The sequence below is a fragment of the Ochotona curzoniae genome, unplaced genomic scaffold (assembly GCF_017591425.1).
Source record: "Ochotona curzoniae isolate NIBS_2020 unplaced genomic scaffold, NIBS_Ocur_1.0 contig_2210, whole genome shotgun sequence".
NCBI lineage: Eukaryota > Metazoa > Chordata > Mammalia > Lagomorpha > Ochotonidae > Ochotona > Ochotona curzoniae.
In genome coordinates, this window is record NW_024465369.1 from 34,109,235 (window position 1) to 34,130,758 (window position 21,524).

The following is a 21,524-nucleotide window of genomic DNA, read 5'->3' on the forward strand; positions in this document are numbered from 1 at the left end:
GAGGCAGGTGCAGGGGCCCCTTCAGCCCCGGCAATCTCTCCCTGCAGCCCTGTTCCCCTCCCCACTAGAGCAAGTGACTCCCCTGTCTCCCCAAAGCATCGGTCTGCTGTTGGAACAGGTGATGTTAACCTGTCAGAAGTCCCACAGGGCACGTACCCCCTGGTGGAAGGGCCGGCGATGGGGCTGGGTCGGGGAGGCCCAGGACGTCTGGGCTGCGGCCCCGGGACGCCGGGTGTACTGGGGAGGTCCGGCGCGTGGCCGTTCCGCGCCGGGAGGTAGGTGGTGCTGTTGCGGCGACTGTGTTGCTCATTGGCGCCGCGCGGAGAGGCGGAATGTTCAACTCCTGAGCCCGGCGGAAGCGTGGGAGCCGCGCGGGCCGCCGTCCTCCCGACCCCCGCCGCCGCCCTCGTCGCGCGGGGCTCCGCGCCTCCGGCTGCTGCTCGCGCCCGGCCCGGGAGCCAAGGTAGGGAGCCCGGCTGCAGGCCGCGGACCGAGAGAGGGTGAGGAGCAAGCTAGAAGAGGGCCCGCGGCGCTCGCGGGTCGTCCGGGTGTCTCCCGGCCGAGGGAGGCCCTTCCTGGGGCGCGCGGAGCCCAGCCGGACGGCAGATTCCCTCTCCGGGGCGCCCCTTGCGCACCCCGCGGGCCGCCGACAGGCCGTGTGCGCTGCGGGCGCTCGCGGGGCCCGCGCCGGACCGCAGCCGAGACGCGGCCGAGTGCGGCTCCGGGAAGTTCGGGCCGGTCCCACGGAGAAGTTGGCGTCCGGAAGAAGCCGGGCGGAGGCCGGGGCGTCTCGGGCTTAGGGCGCGCCGTCCGGCCCCCGCTGGCCGAGCCCGGGACCCTGACGGAGAGGTGACGGGGAGCTTTCTTGAGGGGAAGCGAAAGGCGAGTGTCCCCCCCCAGATAAGAGCGGGCTGCAGGGACAGCCAGCAAACTTTTGCTTTGCAGTGGGATGGCTCCCACACGGGCGTCCTCTCCCCCTTGCCCTTTCGGCCGCGTCCCCGGGCCGCGCCCCGCCGAGGCTCCCGTCTCGGCTTCCAACCGAGCCTCGACACCGCCCGGGACCCGTGAGCTCCGAGACCCTCCCCGGGTCCGGAGAGAGCCGCCGAGGCCCACTCCTGTCCGCTCCGGGCTGGCTCCTGACAGCTAGGTAAACTTTGACTCTAGACTGTCTAGGTGACACCGAGCTGCCTCCCAAAAAACAACCGGGTCCGGGTTGCTGGAAATGTTTCACCTGCTCCTTGTCAGACGTTTATAAGGGGAATTTAATGGCTATTTTTTGTTGGTGTCTGTAATAATGAAAACAGCATGTGGTGGCCCACTCCAGCGATGGTGCATCGCTGTCATGAGTGCAGGAGTGCCAGCTCCCAGGGGGATCCGAAGACCCTGGGGTTGGGACAGGCTGAAGGGGCCTCGAGGTGGCTCCTAGCTCCGCCGCCCCGAGGGGTCTCCTTTCTCTCCTGACCTTAGTCGAAGCGAACAACCAAGGCTTCGTGGCTCCAAACCATCAACGGGTTTAAAGACAAAAATAAACCAGTGATTCAAGACCGGGCAAATGCCGCCTTCTTTGTAGTAGGCCTCTCTCCGCAGTGGGATAACATGATATTTTTTTCCTCCCCAAAATATGTGGCGGCTGCATTTTAATTATGGTTTTGAGAGCCTTTGTTTTAAATTCTTGCTACAATAGTGAGAGATTTGGGAGCTTGCAAATGAATATGAATTTAGTTTGTTTGAAAAGAGAGCATTAAGATAAAAGAAATAGTCTTTGGGAGCTATGTGCTCTGGTTATTTCAGTCCTCCATCATTTAATTCTTACTATAACTTCAGGATTATTTTGAGAGTTTTTGTTTTTGAGCTGAAAAATGTTGTTTAGAGCGAATTTTAGTGGTAGTAATTGCAGAGTAAATCAGCATAATACAATGGCAGGAATGTGCTTTTCTTGTCTAGGAAGCAAACAGATGATTGATTTCTTATTGTTTTAGGGAATACATAAGGATACATTGAGGAGAGAGAGAGGGAAAGTTAATATCCAAATATTAAGCATGCGGATTTGGATCTAAAAATGGATGGTCAAAGATCTTGGGAACTAAGAGACCTTCTTGCCTAATAAGGAAACCTGGCAAGTTCCACTGTGTATTTTAAGTCGGCACAAGAGTGAGTGCTATTGGCAATACATTGGCTCCCTGCCTATCTGCAATGAGCAGTGCAACTGACTTTAAGAGGGCTGCAAAATTACGAATAGGAGTTATGAAGGGTGTGCAGTGAATAATCGAGTCATCAGAGGAAATGTTCAAGATAAAATGAAAGTGCAAAATGCCTGTGGAGAGAAAACGCAAAATGAATGGTTGGTTTTAGAAGTGGAGATGCAGAAAAGAGTAGAACCAATGTTTTTTTTGTTTTTTTGTTTTTTTTTTTGTTCAAAGCACAAAAAGGTATTGGTTGTGATCTTTCTTGAATAAGTAACCTTACAACTATCCTGAGATGCTGGAAATAAAAATCAATTTGGATCATTTGTTTTCTATTTTATTCCACCCAGGACAGATTGGCAGGGTGGGTGGCTGGTCTATCTGAGTATAATGGGAACAGCTGAGGCACCTTTTGGTCTTACTGTCGGGAAGATTTAGGCTACTTCTAGCGTGGCTATTAACCTTGCCCCTCTACACACAAGTGAGCAGAGCTCCAGCTGTGCCCAACAAACTGCACCTGTTAAGGAAAGAGCGCTATAAATGCTAGAGCTGAGATTGGTTTGACTGACCCGTGGGTGCTTTTGTGTCAGACTCCTATGGACAGCTGAAGCATCGATTATGCCCTAGCAGCAGTGAGATGATCTGAGCTCCGCTGATGATTCTATGAGAACACAGCAGCCATTCCTTTCAAGACCCTAACCCCATTGTCATAGTCACTAATAGGAAATTAAAACCTCGTATGGACCTTGAGGTGCCTTGTATGGACAGTAATCCAGTAATCAGTATAATAGGAAAGAATCTGTTTACATCAGCAAAAAAAAAATTCATAAGTGGTTATGAATGAAACAGTGGCAGAAGACATGGTGGAAAGGAAAGATCTGACTTGGGTGTCAGGCCTGTGTTACTTGCAGGTTAGGGCATCAGCCTGGTCCTCAGTTTACTGATATGTAAGTTGGGGGTTAGAGTGCCTGTTGCTAAGGTTAAGGATATGAGAGGGCCTGTGTGTGTTCTTCAAGGAGTGCTTGAAACTTCAGCCGCTCTGAGTGGTGGGAGAGGTGTTTGGCTGGTTCTCTCAAGCTCCCCGTAGAGGAAGCTGCTTGTGTTTGCTGGTCTGCAGGGAAGGCTGGCCCAGCAGCTCCCACGTCCTGTGTTTGTATGTAGCACTATGATACTACTACGACTTGTGCTTGGAGTATGGAGGGTTCCGAAGGAGTTTCTTGTACTTTGGTGCTTGTATAGTTTGTTGTGTTTTGGGGGAGGGGTGGGATGTGCAGATTCTTGCATTGACGTAACTGTGGGGTTCGGGAGTCATGTGAACGGTGGAAGGTTTTGACTCGGAGGTCCACAAAAAGTCCTAGCTGGGGTCCCTCTCTGTTGACTGTGAGTATAGCTGGCCGTCAGGGCCCAGCACGTTTCTAACCCATCCTGGGACTTCCCTTTACGTAAACAAAAAGGGGAAGAGAAGAGTTACTGTCTCTGGATCATTTTGTCATCTTCTTCATTTTGGGCTTTGCTACCAACACTATGTGGAAGAGAAGGAAGCTTTTCTTTCAAGTCTGTTCCTATAAATATCTCAGTGGAAGGCAGCACTCCCAAATCGAGCACTGAAATACTGATACTGAGAAAATTCATGTGGATTTTGCATTTTCTTCTATGACATGTGTTTATTCTCTCAAATCTTAAAATAGTATTGATATTGGAGGATAGGGTACTTACCACATGGTTTTGTCCTTGTCATCTTTGTTTTTTTGCTATGTGTATTTTATTTCTTTGAAACACACACACACACACACACACACACACGTCTTCCATCTACTTATTCGCTCTCCAAATGCCCATGACAGTGGCTGAGCCATGGTTGGACCAGGCCAAAGCCAGGAAACCGACTCTCTGGGTCTCCCTTATGGGCAGCAGGGACCCAGCCACTTAAGCTATCACCACTGTCTCTCAGAGTGTACATCAGCACGAAGCTCAAAATGGAAATGAAGTCAAGACTCTGACCCTGGCACTCTGATACATGCTGCAGACATCCCAAGTGATGGCATGGATAGCTGTCATATGCCATTGATAGCTCTGTGCCAAATGCTCACCCCCATTCATATACCTTCTATTTGTAAAAGGCATTTATACGTTATGTGTGGGAATGGGCACACAACAGGTTCTGATAAAGTGTACTGCGTTACATAGCTTCACAACCCAGCCCCTGCATGCACAATGCATCCTGATGGGAAAAGAATCGTGGTAAATGATCAACCAGGGTTTTCACATTTTCTGTGCTGATCTTGTGTTATTCCCATTTCCTATCATCGCTCCTCTTACGTCAAGGTTTGAGGTTTTGATGCTTGATTTCCCCTTCCCAGGGCACATTCACTCTGAGAGACCAGTCCAAAATGTACCATCTCATTAGCAACCAAGCTGGCAGAAATGGTTCCGGGCACAAGCTAGAGCTGGGCAGCAGCAGACCCTAAGGTTTGGGGATAGGTTGGCCTGTGGAGGAGGCTCAGTGTGTCCCTGGCCTTTCTCCCCATGCACCTGTGAGTTCCTCTCCCAGCCATCCCTCACCGTGTTCAAGCTCTGACTGCTACCTTCGTGTGCAGGAGGCGGCCCCCTCTTACTCAACACACAGGCCCCACAGGAGTGCATGGGCATCCCCATTGGAACAGACGTAGTCCACGTGATACTGCTGGCCAGGAGTGCCCCCGCCAACCACATTCCTGTTCCCTCTTTTTCTCCTGGTAGCAATGCTGCTGGGAAGAATGATGCCATGGAAGTTTTTCTTTCCTGGAGTATTGAAGAAAAAATAAGATGTACCAAGCTGATTTTTGTGTTATTCTACCTAGAGAGTTAGATTACTTTTTAAAAAAGCTTTATTTTTATTGGAAAGTCAGATATACAGAGAGGAGGAGAGATAGGAAGATCTTCCATCCATTGATTCACTCCTCAAGTGGCCACCACGGCTGGAGCTCTGCCAATTTGAAGCCAGGAGCCGGGAGCCCCTTCTGGGTCTCCCACGTGAGTGCAAGGCTTTGGGTCATCCCTGACTGGTTTCCCAAGCCACATGCAGGGAGCTGGATGGGAAGTGGAGCTGCCGGGACCTGAACCGGTGTCCACATGGGATGCTGGCACTAGCAAGATGAGGATTTAGCCATTTTGTGTTGGAGCCTCAGTCCATTCTATATAACATGTGATGTGTTAGCTGGATAACTGAAGCAGAGCTTTCCCCATGGTTTTTGAGATAAGATTTGTAAGCAAAGAGAAAAAAATGCAGAACAGAGATTCCATAGGGACATTCTTTTAATACCTGTGGTGCTCAGGCCATTTTTAAATAACTTACTTGCTGATCTTCATTAAGGAGGCTGTAGCATCACATGGGTAAGTATCATTGAACAGGAAGGCAGGAAGGTTGGCAGAGTATCTGTTGGAGGCTGAGGCTGTTTTTTTTTTAATTAAACATTTTTTGATCATATCAGGTCATGACAAATTAGTTTTTCTTTTGGTATTGTATCAAGAAAAGGATAGTATAAAATAAGGGATAGAAAAGAGCAGATTCTAGTTTCAGAAACAAATAGTCCAAAATCTTCTAGTAATGTTCATACATTTATAGATTTTTTGAGCAATTGACACTTTTCCCAATGTAGAGCCTATTTGATATGCAACAGACAAGGTCTGAGGAAGACAGTGGCCATTGTCGAGGGTGGGTGCACTCAGCCCCCACAGGCCTGAGTGCTGTGATCAGACAGGCAGCTCCTAGAAGCTCCAGTGTCTAAAAAGAGCAAGCAAAGCAAGTATTGTCTTTCCAAAACTTAACTCTACTTCCCAGGAAGAATGTTTAAGAGAAAGTGAAATTATAATTACCAATGAGATAAAATCCTGCAAAAATGACACAAACCAAAATAATCAACAGAGAAATGAGAAATAATTTACACATTCACAAAGATTTAAAAATAACACGAATACTGGTGCCTTTATTAATGATTGCTCTGAAAAACTAATGGAGTTAGAATAAAAACCAATTTTGCAAATGAGGACAAGAAGGCATAAATGATTATGAAGGCTGAAGGAATAGGTTGCTAAATATGAGATCAAAACTTTAACTGTTTAGTAAACCACACTTTGCATGCAGTGTGCTGGGCACTGCGTGAGGTGCTGCCATAGGAGTTCCCACTTCCCGCTGGCTGTGCAGGACAGATGTCACCACCAGGAGGAACTGAGACCTGAGGGGTCTGGTAGCTCATCAGTTTGGATTGGCCGCCGGATCTGTATAACGGGTCTTTCTCCTGCTTCCTCGTCGAGGTCAGTTATTTGGAAATAAGAGTTCTGAAAAGTCAAGTAATGCTTTGAATACTTGATAACTTCTGTCCTATCCATTTGAAACACTAAATGGGGGAGAGAAAACTCAAGAGAAAAAAACCCAACAAACAAACAAACCCCTCTATGCACGGAGAAACTGGTGAGTCTGTTACTGTGGAGGATGACTATACCTTTAAAAAGTAAACACTCTGTATTTTATGAATTGGCTGATGGTGCTGTACCCGTTTTGGCATGACATTCAGATATTAAATTCAGTATTTTCAGAGTTGTAAAGCCTTATTATGCTTTGGATTATGTGATAGTCCCACTCTAGCTTTCTGTATTGCTTGGTAGATAGGTGACATTGAAAACAGCTTTGAGAGTTTCTGAAACAGTTACAATACAGTGCTGCAGAATTAGGATTGAGCGTTGTGTGGGAAAATCTCCTTTTCTGTTGAAAATCAAATCTTTTATTAGGGTGGGAGGAAAGTATTATATGTAATTTGGCATACTCCATAAATAAAAATACATCAAGATGACTCTTGTTCATTTCTGGTGTCCTTGGTGGAGGATGTTTTTGGAAAATGAGAAGGTAATTTGGTCGGGTAGCAGTGTTTCCTAAGTGCTGTGGGTATGATTAACCAGCAACTCAGATTTTTCATTTTTCTGTCCTAAATTAATTCTGTTAGTAAAGAAAAAATGCATGCATGCATACGCACAGATACACAGGGACTTCAAAAGGTTTGTGTAAATATATTATTGTTTATTCATTTTTTTCCATGATTGTTTTGAAGTCTCCTTGTATGCGGCCTCGTACTTACATATTTAAGAACGGGAATCTTAGCCACAGTTTTTAGCTAGCCTCGTGATACTTTGGCAAGATGAGCAGAGATAAAAAGTCTGTACTCCTATAGGATTGTGTGTAAGTCATCCAACAGTCAGATGGGACTTCATCTGTTACAGTCACAATAAAACATTCAAGTAATGGCACAGCTGCATTCCTATCCAGCCAGTTCTCCAAAGGCAAGGTGTATCACGCTGTGAGTAACACTGATTCTGGAAGCAGCCTGGCTGGTAGCTTCACGGCAGAGGGTGCTTCTCTGTAGCACCTGTAGTTAGTAGGACACGTGGTGGGTCCTGCCTCACTCAGGTCATTAGTATTTCCTGGGCTTGTTCAGTGCCACAGGGTTGGAATTGATTCCCAGTGATGACATCCTGTTGTCATCTTGCTTTTATTTTGGAAAGGATTTCTCACACTTCCCTTACTCAGTCCTAGAACTTGATTGGGTCCCCACACCAGTTTCCCCAGTCTCCTGAGAATCCTATATTACAGTTTCTGGTTTAATAATTTGTTACACAGTCCTCCTGGGGCACTTGCAAACACTACAGGTCTTAGGTTTGACCTCATTTAGCTAAAATCTGCATCTGCAAAAGGTACAATGGCAGAATAGTCAGACATAAACTATCAGGCGAGTGTTTCTGAAGGCCTGTGCACCAGGCACTGCAGTTCTAGATGGGAATGTGTAGGCCTGAGCTGTGCCTTTGGGGTATTGATAGTCTGTTGGGAAAGACCAATTGGCAAAAGAAAGGTACTGTGGCAACAGAGGAGAAGAATCCAACTCTACTGTAGGGAGTTTGCTAGCAGCCAAAGGTCCTGAAGCAGGGTTGCTGGCCTGTGCAAGGCCTGCAGATGTGAGCAAAGTCAGCTGCCAGCAGTAGTTCCTCAAGAGCATATGGGAAGTAAGAGGTCATGAAGCCCAAGGGGCTGGAGTGGTGAAGGGGTAACACGAGTTACAGATGACAAGAGTTCAGCATGTTCTACCAAAGAATGAAAAAGACTCACGGACTATATCCTATTGAAATTCAGAATTCCAGGGATAATAGAGGATCCAAAAAGTGTTCAAAGATATGAAAATAATATGGAAAGGATGAATACCCCAAGTAAGATCAGCCTGTTCATCAGCCATGTTAGAAGCTGGAAGACAGTGAGGTAATACTTTGAAGATTGTATGGAAAGATGATTTCCTGCCTAGAGTTCCAATCAGCAGGCTACCAGCCAAGGCGTCTTAACACAGCACAGATTCTCAAAGAACTACCGTCTGCATGCTGCATTCAAGTAGCTAAGGGGAGATGTGCATTATCAGAACAAGATAAGTGAAAGAGAAGGCAGATCTAAAGACAAGATAGAGGAAAAAAGGTAAAGGAGATTCTTAGGATGGTTGTAGATGGGAATCCCCGGTCAAGTCAGGCCTCTTGAGCAGCCAGTCCAGCCAGATTGAATCAGGGCTAAGGACATAGAATGTCTCCAAGTTTGGCTATTTGTTTTAGAATAACTTAATGTGTTTTATGTAAGAGTTTTTATTTCTTGGGAGAATTTGATGAGTTGACTAAATGTTGTGAATATATAAAATCCTAAGCAAAAACAAAACCAGGGCAACTTATAATTCCAAGAGAAACAAAGGGTTATCCAAAAGGGGAAATATAGTCATTAATCCTACACAGAACCACTGGAAATAATATTTAATTTGTTAGACTACTATAAACTCTGAATATTGACTTAACCAAATGTTGTCACAGAGCTGACGGAATTGGGAAAGTGATATATATTTATGTGTATTGAGGACAAGGATGATATTTGAGAACTAAATGCCTGTCTTCCACGGGATAAGTTAGTATCTAAAATGACATTTTACCAAACAAACTTAGCTTGTATGTTCTTGATACCCACCTTTTGGCATGTACCTAGACTTTACCCAAACTTTACTCTTTTCAACATTTAGCTACATATGCAATGCAGAAAAAAGTCAGTGCAGTTGCAGGCTGTTCCTGGATGCAAGGTTGCTTTCCATCCTCCCCATTCCCCATGCTTTTAAGTAGACTCAGAATGATTTATTCAATTTCCAAGAATGAACTGGCAACCCTTTGGGTTCCCTGCCTTAGAGCACAGTTTGCCTTCTTGTGAGGATTCTGCTGCCTTTAGCAACTTATTGTCCCTAAAATGGGATAGATACTTGGCTGTACCCCCAAAGTCTCTGGAAGCTGGTAATGGACATTGCTGAGTCCCAAGTTGTTCAGGGAGAAATGCTCTCCATTTACATAGCTGCAGAAAATCTCTGCTTTTATTTTAACAAGTATCAGGCCCAATAGGAAAATGGAGGAATAAAATGACCGCATACCTCTCCCCTTAGATTTGTCACTACAGGGGCAGGGGTTGCAGGAATTCAAAGTCACAGATACTGTGGTTTAATGTCTGCCAGCCACAAAGACCTCCCCCTGTAATGCCCCTGTGCTGTGGATAAAATGATACTACCCAATATACTATTAATGTCAAAATTTCCCTGAAATCCTAATATTTTCTGTAGGTTTGTTTTAGCCCAGAATCCCATCGTCACATATGACATTAGGCATAGAATATCTGAGTCCTGTTTAGGCTATACATTTATCGGGTTTCTGTTTGCAGGTTTCTTTGTTTGAATCTTTTATGATAATGACAACGGTTAGGAACCAAGGCCAGTTTTATGATGCAATATCCTACAGGTGGGAATGTGTCTTCTTGTTCCCACATTTTAAGATTCTGGCTTACAATTCTGGCAAGGAACACACATACACACACACTTTTAAGTGAAATGTTTATAAACTCTTATTGCAGGTTCTGAATTTTCGTCTATATTTTGCTTGTGTGTGTGTGTTTGTTTACTTTTATTTTCCCTGCCAGTCCATAGTTAGCCACAGGGTGGTAAGAATGCTCACCCCTTAACCTGGAGAGCAGTGAAACTCCGTGGGTCGCCGAAAATGCCCAAGTAATCATCTCAGGGCAGTTGTTTTAGAAACAGCCAGTCTTCTGTTTTCCTTTTACATCCTTGGCAGTGTGTGTCAGATAACTTAGTGTATTGTAACCAAGGGTGGATTTACTGCCCTGTTGATTAAGTTCTGCCGTAGAATACAGGCCAGGGAGCCAACCTTTGGAAAGCCTTGGGCCAACCCGTGCCATCTCTGGGCCGGCTGCTTGTTGCTAGAATCCAGACATTGAACCTGTATCGGGTTTGGTGTGATTGTCCTGGTGCCAGGATGCTCAGTGGCTGAGGTTATGTGTATTTTGCATGAAGTGAGGGCAGTGTGAAGCAATGGCATGCTTTGGATGCCAAGAGGACTATGCAAGCGTGCTGTGGAAAGCATTGCTGCCTGGTGATCATGCCTGCCTGGTAAGGAGGCTCCCAGTGAGACACTGTGGCTGGCAGGCAGAGCTCCCAGGGATGTGGAGGAAGTGCCACCACCACAGGTCTTGGCACGGGGTAAATCTGAGCCGGTTCTCCTGCAGACAACAGCCGTGCAACGAACGTCCAGACAGGCTGCTGCCTGTACAGGCCATCGGGGTGGGTATTTCACTTTGGTATCCGGGCACACCCGAGTTACCCCAGTTCTTTCTGGGAGCGGCCAGGAGCTGGGATGCATCCAGGAAAGCAGGATGGAAGGGCTCCATGGTAATGCGTGTGTAATGGAGTGTTTCTTTCCTTCCCCACCCCGACTGCAGGTTCTGTGAAAGTATTCTACTTAAGTCATTATGAGATGTCGTCTCTCGGTACCTCCTTTGTGCAAATCAAGTTCGATGACTTGCAGTTTTTTGAAAACTGCGGTGGAGGAAGTTTTGGGAGTGTTTATCGAGCCAAATGGATCTCACAGGACAAGGAGGTGGCCGTCAAGAAGCTCCTCAAGATAGAGAAAGAGGTAAGGTTGCCTGTGGCTCATAGAGAATGGTCCAGGTGAGCTTTCTGAGCCCAAATTCCTGCAGTCTCCAGGGGTTGCAAGCTGGACCTGGCACAGCGTCTGGGGCAGATCCATGAGTCCATTTCCCACTTTCCATTCTGAGCGCCCCATAAATAGAAATCATTACCGTGTGTGCTTTCAGGGTTGAGTTCTATCAGCGGTCATCTGAAGGGAGATTTCTTTGCTTGGCACCAAGGACTCAGCATTTCCCTGAGCGCGTCCTCTATCCGAGGGCAGTGAAGAGGGGGGCATTAGAGGGAGGTGTGTGCCACCTCCTGTCCTCTGGTGGAGTTTGAGGTCCTAGATGGTCTTTTAGATACCACTGGAAGCAGCAGCACTGGTTTTCATGGGATTGAGCGCCGCCCCACTATCTGAGAGTTCACCTGTACCTCAGTGAGGAGCTTTGTGAATAAAGAAGGAACGCAGAGAGCTGCTTTTTTTGTGAAGGCTGAAAGGGGCATTGGTTCCTGGAGCCTGGAGTCGTGGATTGGGGTGGGAGGGGAGGGTCTGGGCTACACCCCCCAGGCCTGGGACACCCAGAGCCCTACACATGCCTGCTTTCAATCCAGGACCTACAAGCTGGCACTAGGGCTTGTAGTGGAGAGTGACTGCCACTCTGCTTGGGGTCCCATCTTGGCTTCTTCCTGTTCGTTTCTTACCATCTCCTTAAAGTGAGCTTTTCCATAAATATCCTGAAATCTTGTGGAATGATTCTATTCTTTTTCATTAGCTGCTGCCAAGTGAACCATGGCAATTGATTAGAGAGAAGGCAAAGGCAAGTGACAGCAGCACTGGGTAATTGTGCGACCGCCAGCTGAGCCTCCAGTTGTTGAGCTGGGTTAGGAGGACTGAGGGACCCCTGTCTGGGGGGAGAAGGTGGGGCTGTGAAAGTCAGGGTATACATAAAACACAGTATGTGTCCCCCCCCTTGCCTGCCCCCACAGTTCTCCATATCTTGATCAACAAGATATTTTGATAGTAGCCAAGAAACTTTTTTTTTTTAAACTCTAGACTAAACTTATCAAGTGAACTAAATCCTTTATAGGCAAGCATCAAGCATTATTGTCCCTATTTTGCTGATTGAGACGTACGGCTTTTAGAAAGGTATTAAGTGGTCCCTGGAGGCACAGCTGAAATCCAGGAGGCTAGGACCACCTTGTTCTTGGATTTTTAACTCTGAAACTACTGGCTAACCAGGTAGGAAAAGAAAATGAATCACTTCTGTCAGTGTTCAAATAAGTTTTGTAACAGTGTGCTAATATCTTTAAGTGTTAGGTCTTATTAGTGCGATAAGGATGATCTTATATGATCGTGGGATGTCACAAAGACTTTATGAAGTACGAAACAAATTTCGGTGGAAGAATATTAATTGCAGTTCATTCACCCCATAACTCCACACTCCTGTACCAGTACCTCCTCTGCCTGCCGACATGTGTACACACACACACACACACACACACACACACTACCCCTTACAACATACCTTTTCTACTACTCTTGAAAACTCTGGAATCCTGCTTCTGATCATGTGTTGGGCGTTCTGCAAACAGTTCCTGGCACATGGAGTTAAAAGGCAATTTTATTTTGTGGAAAAAAAAAACTTTAAAAATACATTGTTGCTCCTGCTACTTGTTGTCCATGAACTCTCGGGCAACCCCTCCAGTCAACCCGAGCGTGGAACATGCAGTATGGGAAAGCACTCCCGCGTCTCCTGAATCAACTTGTGTTCAAGATATAGATAGTTTTGGTTAGGGCTTGGCATATTAGAAAGGAAACATGCATCTCATGTGTAAATTGTTTTTGGGCATTTTGTATTGATCTGCTGGCCTGGTGTCTTATAAAGGTAATATAGAGGTATTAAATGCCTGTTGTAAGAACTTGGAAATGGAGAGCACACACAGACACACACCATGTTCTGAACTTGGCCTGGCGGGGGAGAAAAGGAGCCTTGCTGGCTCTCCCTTGGCAGGCCTCTGGTTTGATGAGTACGTATTTCTTCCATGCGCCTTAGTGAGTGTCTATTCCTTCTCACATTTAAAAAGGGAGATAAGCAGTGTTGACTCAGAATCCTATGATACTTTCAAACTGTATTTCAGAAATTTTGTTTGTTTTGATTTCATTTGAAAGGCAGAGAAGTGACAGATTTCTGATGCCAACCACTGGTTTACTCCCCAAATGCCCACAAGAGCCCGGCATGCGGAATGCAGTCTGACCCTCCCATATGACAGGGTCCTTCAGGCATCACCTGGTGTCTCTCTGAGGGTGCACATGAGCCAAAAGCTGGAATTGGGAGTAGAGTAGAGACTGGAAGGTGGGCACCCTGTCAGTATGGGATGTGGGTGTCCCAAACGACATCTTAACTGATATGTCAGATGCAGCCCTTAAAACTGTTTAAAACTCAGAGACCAAACACAAGCATAACAAAACCACAAACTGTGAAGCATTCTTTACCTAAACTCAGCACTTGGTGTCATTTAACAACATTTGCTTTCTGTGTATACTTGTGTGTTTTGTCATTTTTGCCAAGACAAGAGGGTAAGTGGGATATAATTTGCCCTTATCCCTAAATATTTTAGAATCACACAAGAAAACAACAGAGAACATATTCAGGAAACTTAACAATGACATAACTTTTTGTTGTAGAGTCTTATTTACATATTGCCAATTGTTTGATTACCAGATGATTTTTGGCTTTCAATTTTATTTTTTTGTCTTTCGCTTTTAGATTTATTTATTTGAAAGAGATAAGGAAAGGGAAAGACAGAGAGAGAGGTCTTCTGTCTTCCAGTTCCCGCCTCAGATGGTTGAACATTCAGTGCTGGGCCAGACTGGGCTGCGCCAAAGCCTGGGGCCCAGGAGCTCCATTTAGGTCTCCTTTGTGGTGCAGGGACCCAAGCTCGCGTCATCCTCTGCTGCTTTTCTAGCAGCAATAGCAGGAGCTGGATTGGGAGTAGAGAAGCCTGAATGTGAACTGGAGCCCAGATGGGACTTTGGCATCATCGGCAGAGGCCTTACCCGCCATGTCACAACGCTGGCCCCCTCAAAAGCTTTCCATGACAATGTTTTTCAGACCAGGATCTGATTCAGGATCACTTATTTGTATTTCTGAAGCATATAGAACAGTTGCTTTGTAGAACGTGTCTCATTTTGGGTTTCCCTTGCACCCCTAGTGTACATGGTTTCCTAGCAGTACTACATTAGGTCCTGTGTCTCTGGCAGGCCCCAGTCAACTTACTGGGACTTGTGCAATATCAGTTTGTCCCATTGCTGGTCCATGAACAAGAGGGATCCAGCCACCTTCTCTACAGTAAAAATATGTATATATACTTTGTAATTCATAATTAAACTTTTGGTAGACACTTTGAAATATATAGACATCTTCTGCAAAAAACATTTACCTGTTGATTCTTGAATCAAGTATTATGTTTATTGTGTAGGAAGCAAAAAAGTCCCTTTCTTATAAATGTTCCCTCCTTGTTTGTCCATCCGTCTTTCCTTGTATCCTTTCTTCCTTCCTCTTTTCCTTCAGTCACCCATTCATCCATACATTTGTTTGTTCATCTGTTCGTTGTTTTATTCATTTATTGTCTGATTGCATGCTTAACATTCTTCTTCAAATTTAAACTTATACAATCCATTCACTGTTGCCTATTTTTGTGTTTAAATTGTCCCTAGTAGGGGAGTGAGTGTGGGAGGAGCAGTATGATGGCTCAGCTGGCTAATCCTTTGTTTTCTTTTTTTTTTTTAAAGATTTATTTTTACTATTTTTTTATTGGAAAGGCGGATGTACAGAGAGGAGAGACAGAGAGGAAGATCCTCCGTCCAATGATTCACTCCCCAAGTGAGTGCAACGGGTCGATACTATGCCAATCCGAAGCCAGGAACCTCTTCCGGGTCTCCCACATGGGTGCAGGGTCCCAAAGCTTTGGGCCGTCCTCGACTGCTTTCCCAGGCCACAGGCAGGGAGCTGGAAGGGAAGTGGGGCTGCCAGGATTAGAACCGGCGCCCATATGGGATCCCGGGCGTGCAAGGCGAGGACCTTTAACCACTTGCGCCACTCCGCCAGGCCCTAATCCTTTGTTTTCAAGCACTGGCATCCCATCGAGCACTGGTTCATATCCCAGCTGTTCCAATTCCCATCCTGCTCCCATCTAATGGCCTAGGAAAGCAGTGAATCATGGCCCAAAGCCTTAGGATCCTGAACCGATGTGGGAGACCTGGAAGAAGCTCCTGGCTCTGGTTTTAGATCAGCTCAGTTCCGCTATTGCAGCTACTTGGGGAGTGAACCGGTGGATGGAAGATCTTTCTGTCTCTCCTTCTCTGTCAATCTGCCTTTCCAATAAAAATTAACTATTTTTTTAAATGTTCCCAAACTTGGCAGGTAAGCTCTCCTTTAAGCTGATTCTTGTGTCTTTTTGCTTTGTTCTCCTTATTTTAAAAAAAAATTCCCCTTTCATATTGGTACAAAAAGATCTTCCACGCTCATCTCATTCCCATCCCTTGCCTCAAGCCTGTCAGTTTTTAAGAAGTCTTCAGTCAGATGTGTCTTGTTTTGGTGTCCAGCCTTTAGCAGCCACGATTTGAATCCTAGGTTTGTGTATTTTGGCTTACAAAAAGCAGGGCAGAGGATTGTCATTTTCTGTGGCTGTAGAGAAATTTTACTTAAGAAAACATTTAATTTAGAACTTCTGAGAAGATAGGATCTGTGATAAACTATTGTAACCCTGTAAATTGGTAAACTTTTCAGAACAGTTGTAAACTATCACAGGAAAAAGTCCCAGAGCTTTATCCTGAGAAAATTATCAGAGATTTCAGAAAGGTAGGTGTCTTATGAGTTAATGGTACAGAGCAGCAAAAAACTGGGAGTAACAAATTATGCTGAAGTTGTATAATAGAATCCCATTCCATTTGGAAGACTCCTCAGAGAGTCTGTGGTGAAAGCAAGTTATAAAACCTTATCTATAATGTGATATCAAGTGTGTGCCTCGTGTCAGTATGGTGCTTTTATTTTTTCCTGAGAACTCATATTTTTCTCTGATGATTTTGTGTATCTTCCCCTCACCAAATTTAAGGAACGTTTTCAAGCATAAAGACAAGTTGAAATGGTTTTATAGTGAGCCTCCATCCATACAACATATATGTAGCGTCTGTTCTGTCAGTGATTGAAATACTTGCTTTATGAAATGGAAAGCCAGACTTCCTCTTCTTCTACCCATCTGTCTATTTTGAACCATTTCACATAAATTATGAGCATTAATTGACTTCTGAAATATTTCCACCATGGATAGTGTTAGAGTTTCGCATGTGTTTGCAGTTTTTTTGTTTTTAAAATTTGTTTATTACTCAATACTATGTCAGTTAATTCCATAATGTTATAAATTGTTGCTGATGTTATGTTGGGACTTTTAATTGATCGGGATGCTACTCTGCTGGCCGTACCTTCAGACCAGAGATGGTCTCCCCAACAAGCTGTTGAACATATCTGGACAATAAGATGCTGGACTCTATGCTTGGTATATGCTTGCAATGAAAGAATGTCAACTGAACTTGAACTGTGGTAATGCAGCAAGGTGGAGGAATCTACCATGGGGGGAGGGCTTGGGCAGGGGTGGGGAGAATCCCAGTACCTAAAAAACTGTGTCACATAATGCAATGTAATTAATAATAATGATTTAAAAATTATTTTTAAAATTCAGAAAAAGAAAAATAAATAAAATTTGTTTATTGTATTGGAAAGGTATGGGGTATGGCAGTGGCACCTGTCTTGTCTCTGCTGGTTCAAGTCCCAAATGCTGCAGCAGGTGGACATGGGCCAGGCTGAAGCCAGAAGCTGGGAATTCCATCAGCACCCAGTGTCCGTGCCATCACCTGCTGTTTCTACAATACACATTAAGGGGAAAGCTAGAATCAACAGTGGAGCTTGGACCTAAACCCAGGCATTCCAGGTTTTGTTTCAAATTTATGTGCAGTGCAGTGCACCTGTCACTGCATTGTAAGAGACGTAGAGGTTACTTCCAGGGAATAGCTGTCTCTGAACTATAAATTTTTCTTGCCTTCCTGTGTTTGGCTTTTCTGAGGCTGAGCCTGGGGCCAGGACTGGAGATTAGGTTTATTCATCCTTTCCAGTTACACCTGGTTTTGTTTTTGCTTTGGCATGAGTCTATTTTCTAACTTATTTACCTACATCCTCCTCTTTTTTTAAAGAGAAGTATTTGTGTGTGTGTGTGTGTGTGTGTGTGTGTGTGTGTGTGTGTGTGTGTGCTTTAAAAGCAAGCAGAAAAAATTCTGAAGAACTGTAGTGTAGAATTTTGTACTTTCTTGAGTAGATATTGGACTGTTTTAAGCTTGATGGTGGTTTAAAATCATAAAATAGAAGAAGGGAAAGAGTATATCTCTGAAAGCCTTGGGCCCTCTGGAAGGGTGTTGGGATGAGTTGTGTTTTAGACATGCCTCTCACGTCATGTACAGCAGCACTTTGTGGGCTCAGCATGGGTCTCTGAAACCTGTGCTGTTGACTTTGCTTCCTTTGGACTGTGCGGGCCGAGCCTTAGTGACAGTTTAGCTTGTTTGTGAAACCTGCAGATTTATTGACAGTGCACTGTTTATTTCTGTTTAGAAATTGCCTTCAACAGTAAAACGAAAACACACATGCACACACACACACACGCACACACATACACACACACCCTATTAAAAAGAACAAATACCAAAAGTTAGAAAAAAGAGTTGCTTTGTATTGTTTTGGTAAATTCCATATGAGCTGTGACCCAAAGGAACTGCTTAGGAATAAGTATAAGCAAGGAGTGGCAGTGGCAGACTCGTGTGGTTGGCAGGCTTTGCTCCCAGCTGTGCCAGAGAGGGCAGCCTGTGCCCAGCCCCAGGGCCAGTGTCCTGATTGGGCCATCTGAACAGATGGGCTGACAGTGGCTTGGTTGCACTGATGTGATGTGTTTGGTGATATGTTGATGTGTTGAACCAGGTAGATCTGTATGTGGCCTTTTTCCCCCCAGTCTAGGAAAATGGAAATCTTTGAAAGCCTGTTTGCCAACCTGGACTCTGACGGTCAGCTGATATTACGGAACCTCCTTAAGTATGCAATAGGAAAGAACCAGAATTCTTCAGACAAAATATGAACTCCCCACACTCTCTTTTTTTGTCTTCACCTCAGTTTTAGGAAAGACACTTATTTCTCTCTTTAAAAAAAAAAAAGCCTACCAAACTTAATTGTTGTCTAAGTGTTGAATGCCATATCGATTTTGGTTCAGAACTGTCCCACATTGTAAATATTGATGGTAGAGAAGATCAAAATGTCAAAATTTCTCATAACAGGAACCATCAGTAATATTTTGTATAGGGGAAAAATCTGTATAATCTAGAAAGTTATATAGAAAGCTTTTATTATATATAATTTATCAATATATTTAGTGTTTCAATGAAGACTAAATGTTATCATTTTGTGAGCCAATAGGACCCTTTTTCTGCACCTTGCATTTCTGCTGCCCTTTTTTTTAATTTGTTTATTTTGTTTGACACAGTTGCACAGAGAGAGGGGAAGAGACACAGAGAGAGATTTGCCACCTGCTGATCCACTTCCCAAATGGTTACAATGGTTGGAGCTGGGCCAATCTTAAACCTAGAGCCAGGAGCTTCTTCCAAGCCTCTCAGGGACACAAGGCCTTAAACTATTCTCTGCTGCTTTATCAGACCATTAGCAGGTAGCTGAACAGGCAGTGGAGCAGCTGGGACATGAACTGGCACCCATATGGGATTCCAGGGACACAGGTGGAGGTTTAGCAGGCTCTGCCACTGCATCAGCCCCTGTTGCCGACTTTTAACTGACAATGGGTTATTTGCCTATATTTTCATTGTAAGGGTATTGTTGTAATGTTTTCCTCTTGGATACACCAAAGAAGATTTACTGTTTGCAAATCCTTTCAATGCTTAAATATACTGATAGGTGCAATAGATATAAAAATTAGGTATCTTAGATACGCAGCAGCTGCCGTTGAGTCCTGGCCCAGTTTCTCTGATTGTTCTCCACACTGATGCTTAGGAGTGACATCTTTTCAGCATAGCAACAGCTGCCTTCACTGAAACATTTCAGGCTTGTACTTTCCAGTGCCCACTGTCTTGGTACCTACCTTGCTATGACTTCCCCACGTGGCCCTTCCCTGCCCCTTCATTCTGCGGGTCCTGCCTGAGTTATCAAGACAGCTGCATGCAGAGTTTTCCTCTTTCCCAGGGGAGCACTCTCACACAGGACCTCCATCATTTTAGGTCAGTGGTTTTCCAAGTGTGCTCCTTGGATCAGCTGCATCGAGTGCCACCTGGAAACTGGTTACAACTTCAGCTTTCTAGGGCTCAGGAGCAAGTGCTTTAACCAGCTTTCCAGTTGTTTCTGGGCCCAGTAGAATTTGCATACCACTGCTTAGATCTTCTCTAGCCAATCAGGTGCAATAAGTTCAGTATGAAAATATGAGGTGCTTGTTAAGGGTCTTGTTTGTGGAGGATTTCCAACCCTCCATTTCATTCCATGCAGGTGACAGGCATATGTAAAGCTTCAGGCCGTACCTTCCAGTCCCAGCCCCTGGCCACTCTGCTGCTAACCTGACTTCCCAGCTTGGAGTTTTATTTTCTACCCTGGGCTTTCTTACTCCCCTATTTCTACTTTCTGACTTCTGTGTCCTTGCTTGCATTCTCTTTTTTTTTTCTTAAGATTTATTTATTTTCATTAGAAAGTCAGGCACACAGAGAGGAGGAGGGACAGAGAAGATCCTCCATCCACTGACCCAAGTGACCACATTGGCCAGAGCTGAGTCGATCTGAAGCCAGGAGCCTGGAGCCGTCCAACCCGCCACCCCAAGTACCCTACGTGGAACAGGGCCCCAAGGCCCTAGGCCATCCTTGACTGCCTTCCCAGACCACAAACAGGGAGTTGGATGGGAAGAGGGGCCACTGGGACACGAACCAGAGCCCACGCAGGATCCCAGCGTATGCAAGGCGAGGACCCCAGCCACCAGGCTGCCGTATCAGACCCCTTTGCTTGCATCTTTCCTGTACTAGGAACACCTTGCCTGGGCAAATGTCTTTCATTCTTTAGCTTTACTTTCTTCCTTCTTCATGGAACATTCTCAATTCTGTGAGCATAATTTTTCTCATTCTTTTCTGAATTTATCCCACTAATATGACATGATTAAAATTGCGTTGTGGCTTCAGCATTCTTGTAGAAAATTTGCATGAATATGCCATGACTTTTCATCAGGCAAGTGGGACTAGCAGTAGTACTACAGCATAAGGTGCTGAGAGGATTCAGTGGGGTAATATTTGTAACGTATGTAGAAGAGCACTTGACACATAGGAAGACTTGGGTAACTGTTGACTATCAGCTGTGTCTTTATAGGTGCCATGTTTTAAACACTTATGTGTGCATGTGAATCAGTGTATATATGGGCTGGTAGTATTTATTTGACAGGTAGAGAAACAGAAAATCTGCTGGTTTACTCTCCAGATGTCTGCAATATCCATGGTTAGGCCATGCTCAGGCCAGGAGCTGGGCACTCAGTCTGGGCTCCCACACAGGCATCAGAACCTGGAGTATGTGAAGCAGCTCCTGCTGTCTTCCAGGGTGCACGTTAACAGGAAGCCTGGTCAGAGGTGGAGGAATTGGGATTTTCCAGCCAGGAACTCCTACTGGGGATGTAAATATCTCAAGCAGTATCTTTAAAAATTTTTTTTCTTTAACGTTTATTTATTTGAAACATAGTGTGACAGAGAATGGGAGAGAAAGAGATACCTTCCATCTGCTCATTCACTCCCCAAATGGCCTCCGTGTCCAGATCTGGTCTAGGCCAAAGCTTGGAACCCGGAACGCCATCTGGGTTTCCCATGTGGGTTGTAGGGGCCCAAGCATTTGAACCATCTACTGCTGCTTTATCAGGGGCATTAGGGAGCTGGATTCTAAGCAGAACAGCTAGGACTTGAACTGGCACTCATTTTTTTTTAAAGATTTATTTATTTATTGGAAAGTCAGATATACAGAGAGGAGCAGAAACAGACAGGAAGATCTTCCATCCAATGATTCACTCCCCAAGTGAGCACAATGGCCGATGCTATGCCGATCCAAAGCCAGGAGCCAGGAACTTCTTCTGTGTATCCCACATGGGTGCAGGGTCCCAAGGCTTTGGGCCGTCCTCGACTGCTTTCCCTGGCCACCAGCAGGGAGCTGGATGGGAAGTAGAGCTGCCAGGATTAGAACCGGCGCCCATATGGGATCCCAGGTTGTTCAAG

At 45.2% G+C, this 21,524-nt stretch overlaps 1 protein-coding gene across 1 annotated transcript in view; it reads left to right on the forward strand.

Annotated features, from left to right (window-relative positions):
• Positions 1 to 410: 410 nt before the first annotated feature.
• Positions 411 to 21,524, forward strand: part of MAP3K20 (mitogen-activated protein kinase kinase kinase 20) — a 160,698-nt gene continuing 139,584 nt past the window's right edge. The window contains exons 1-2 of the mRNA XM_040971726.1: positions 411 to 463; positions 11,005 to 11,198. Of these exons, the coding sequence (XP_040827660.1) occupies positions 11,040 to 11,198 (159 nt within the window). The 5' untranslated portion in view covers positions 411 to 463; positions 11,005 to 11,039. The remainder of the gene's footprint in view (positions 464 to 11,004; positions 11,199 to 21,524) is intronic.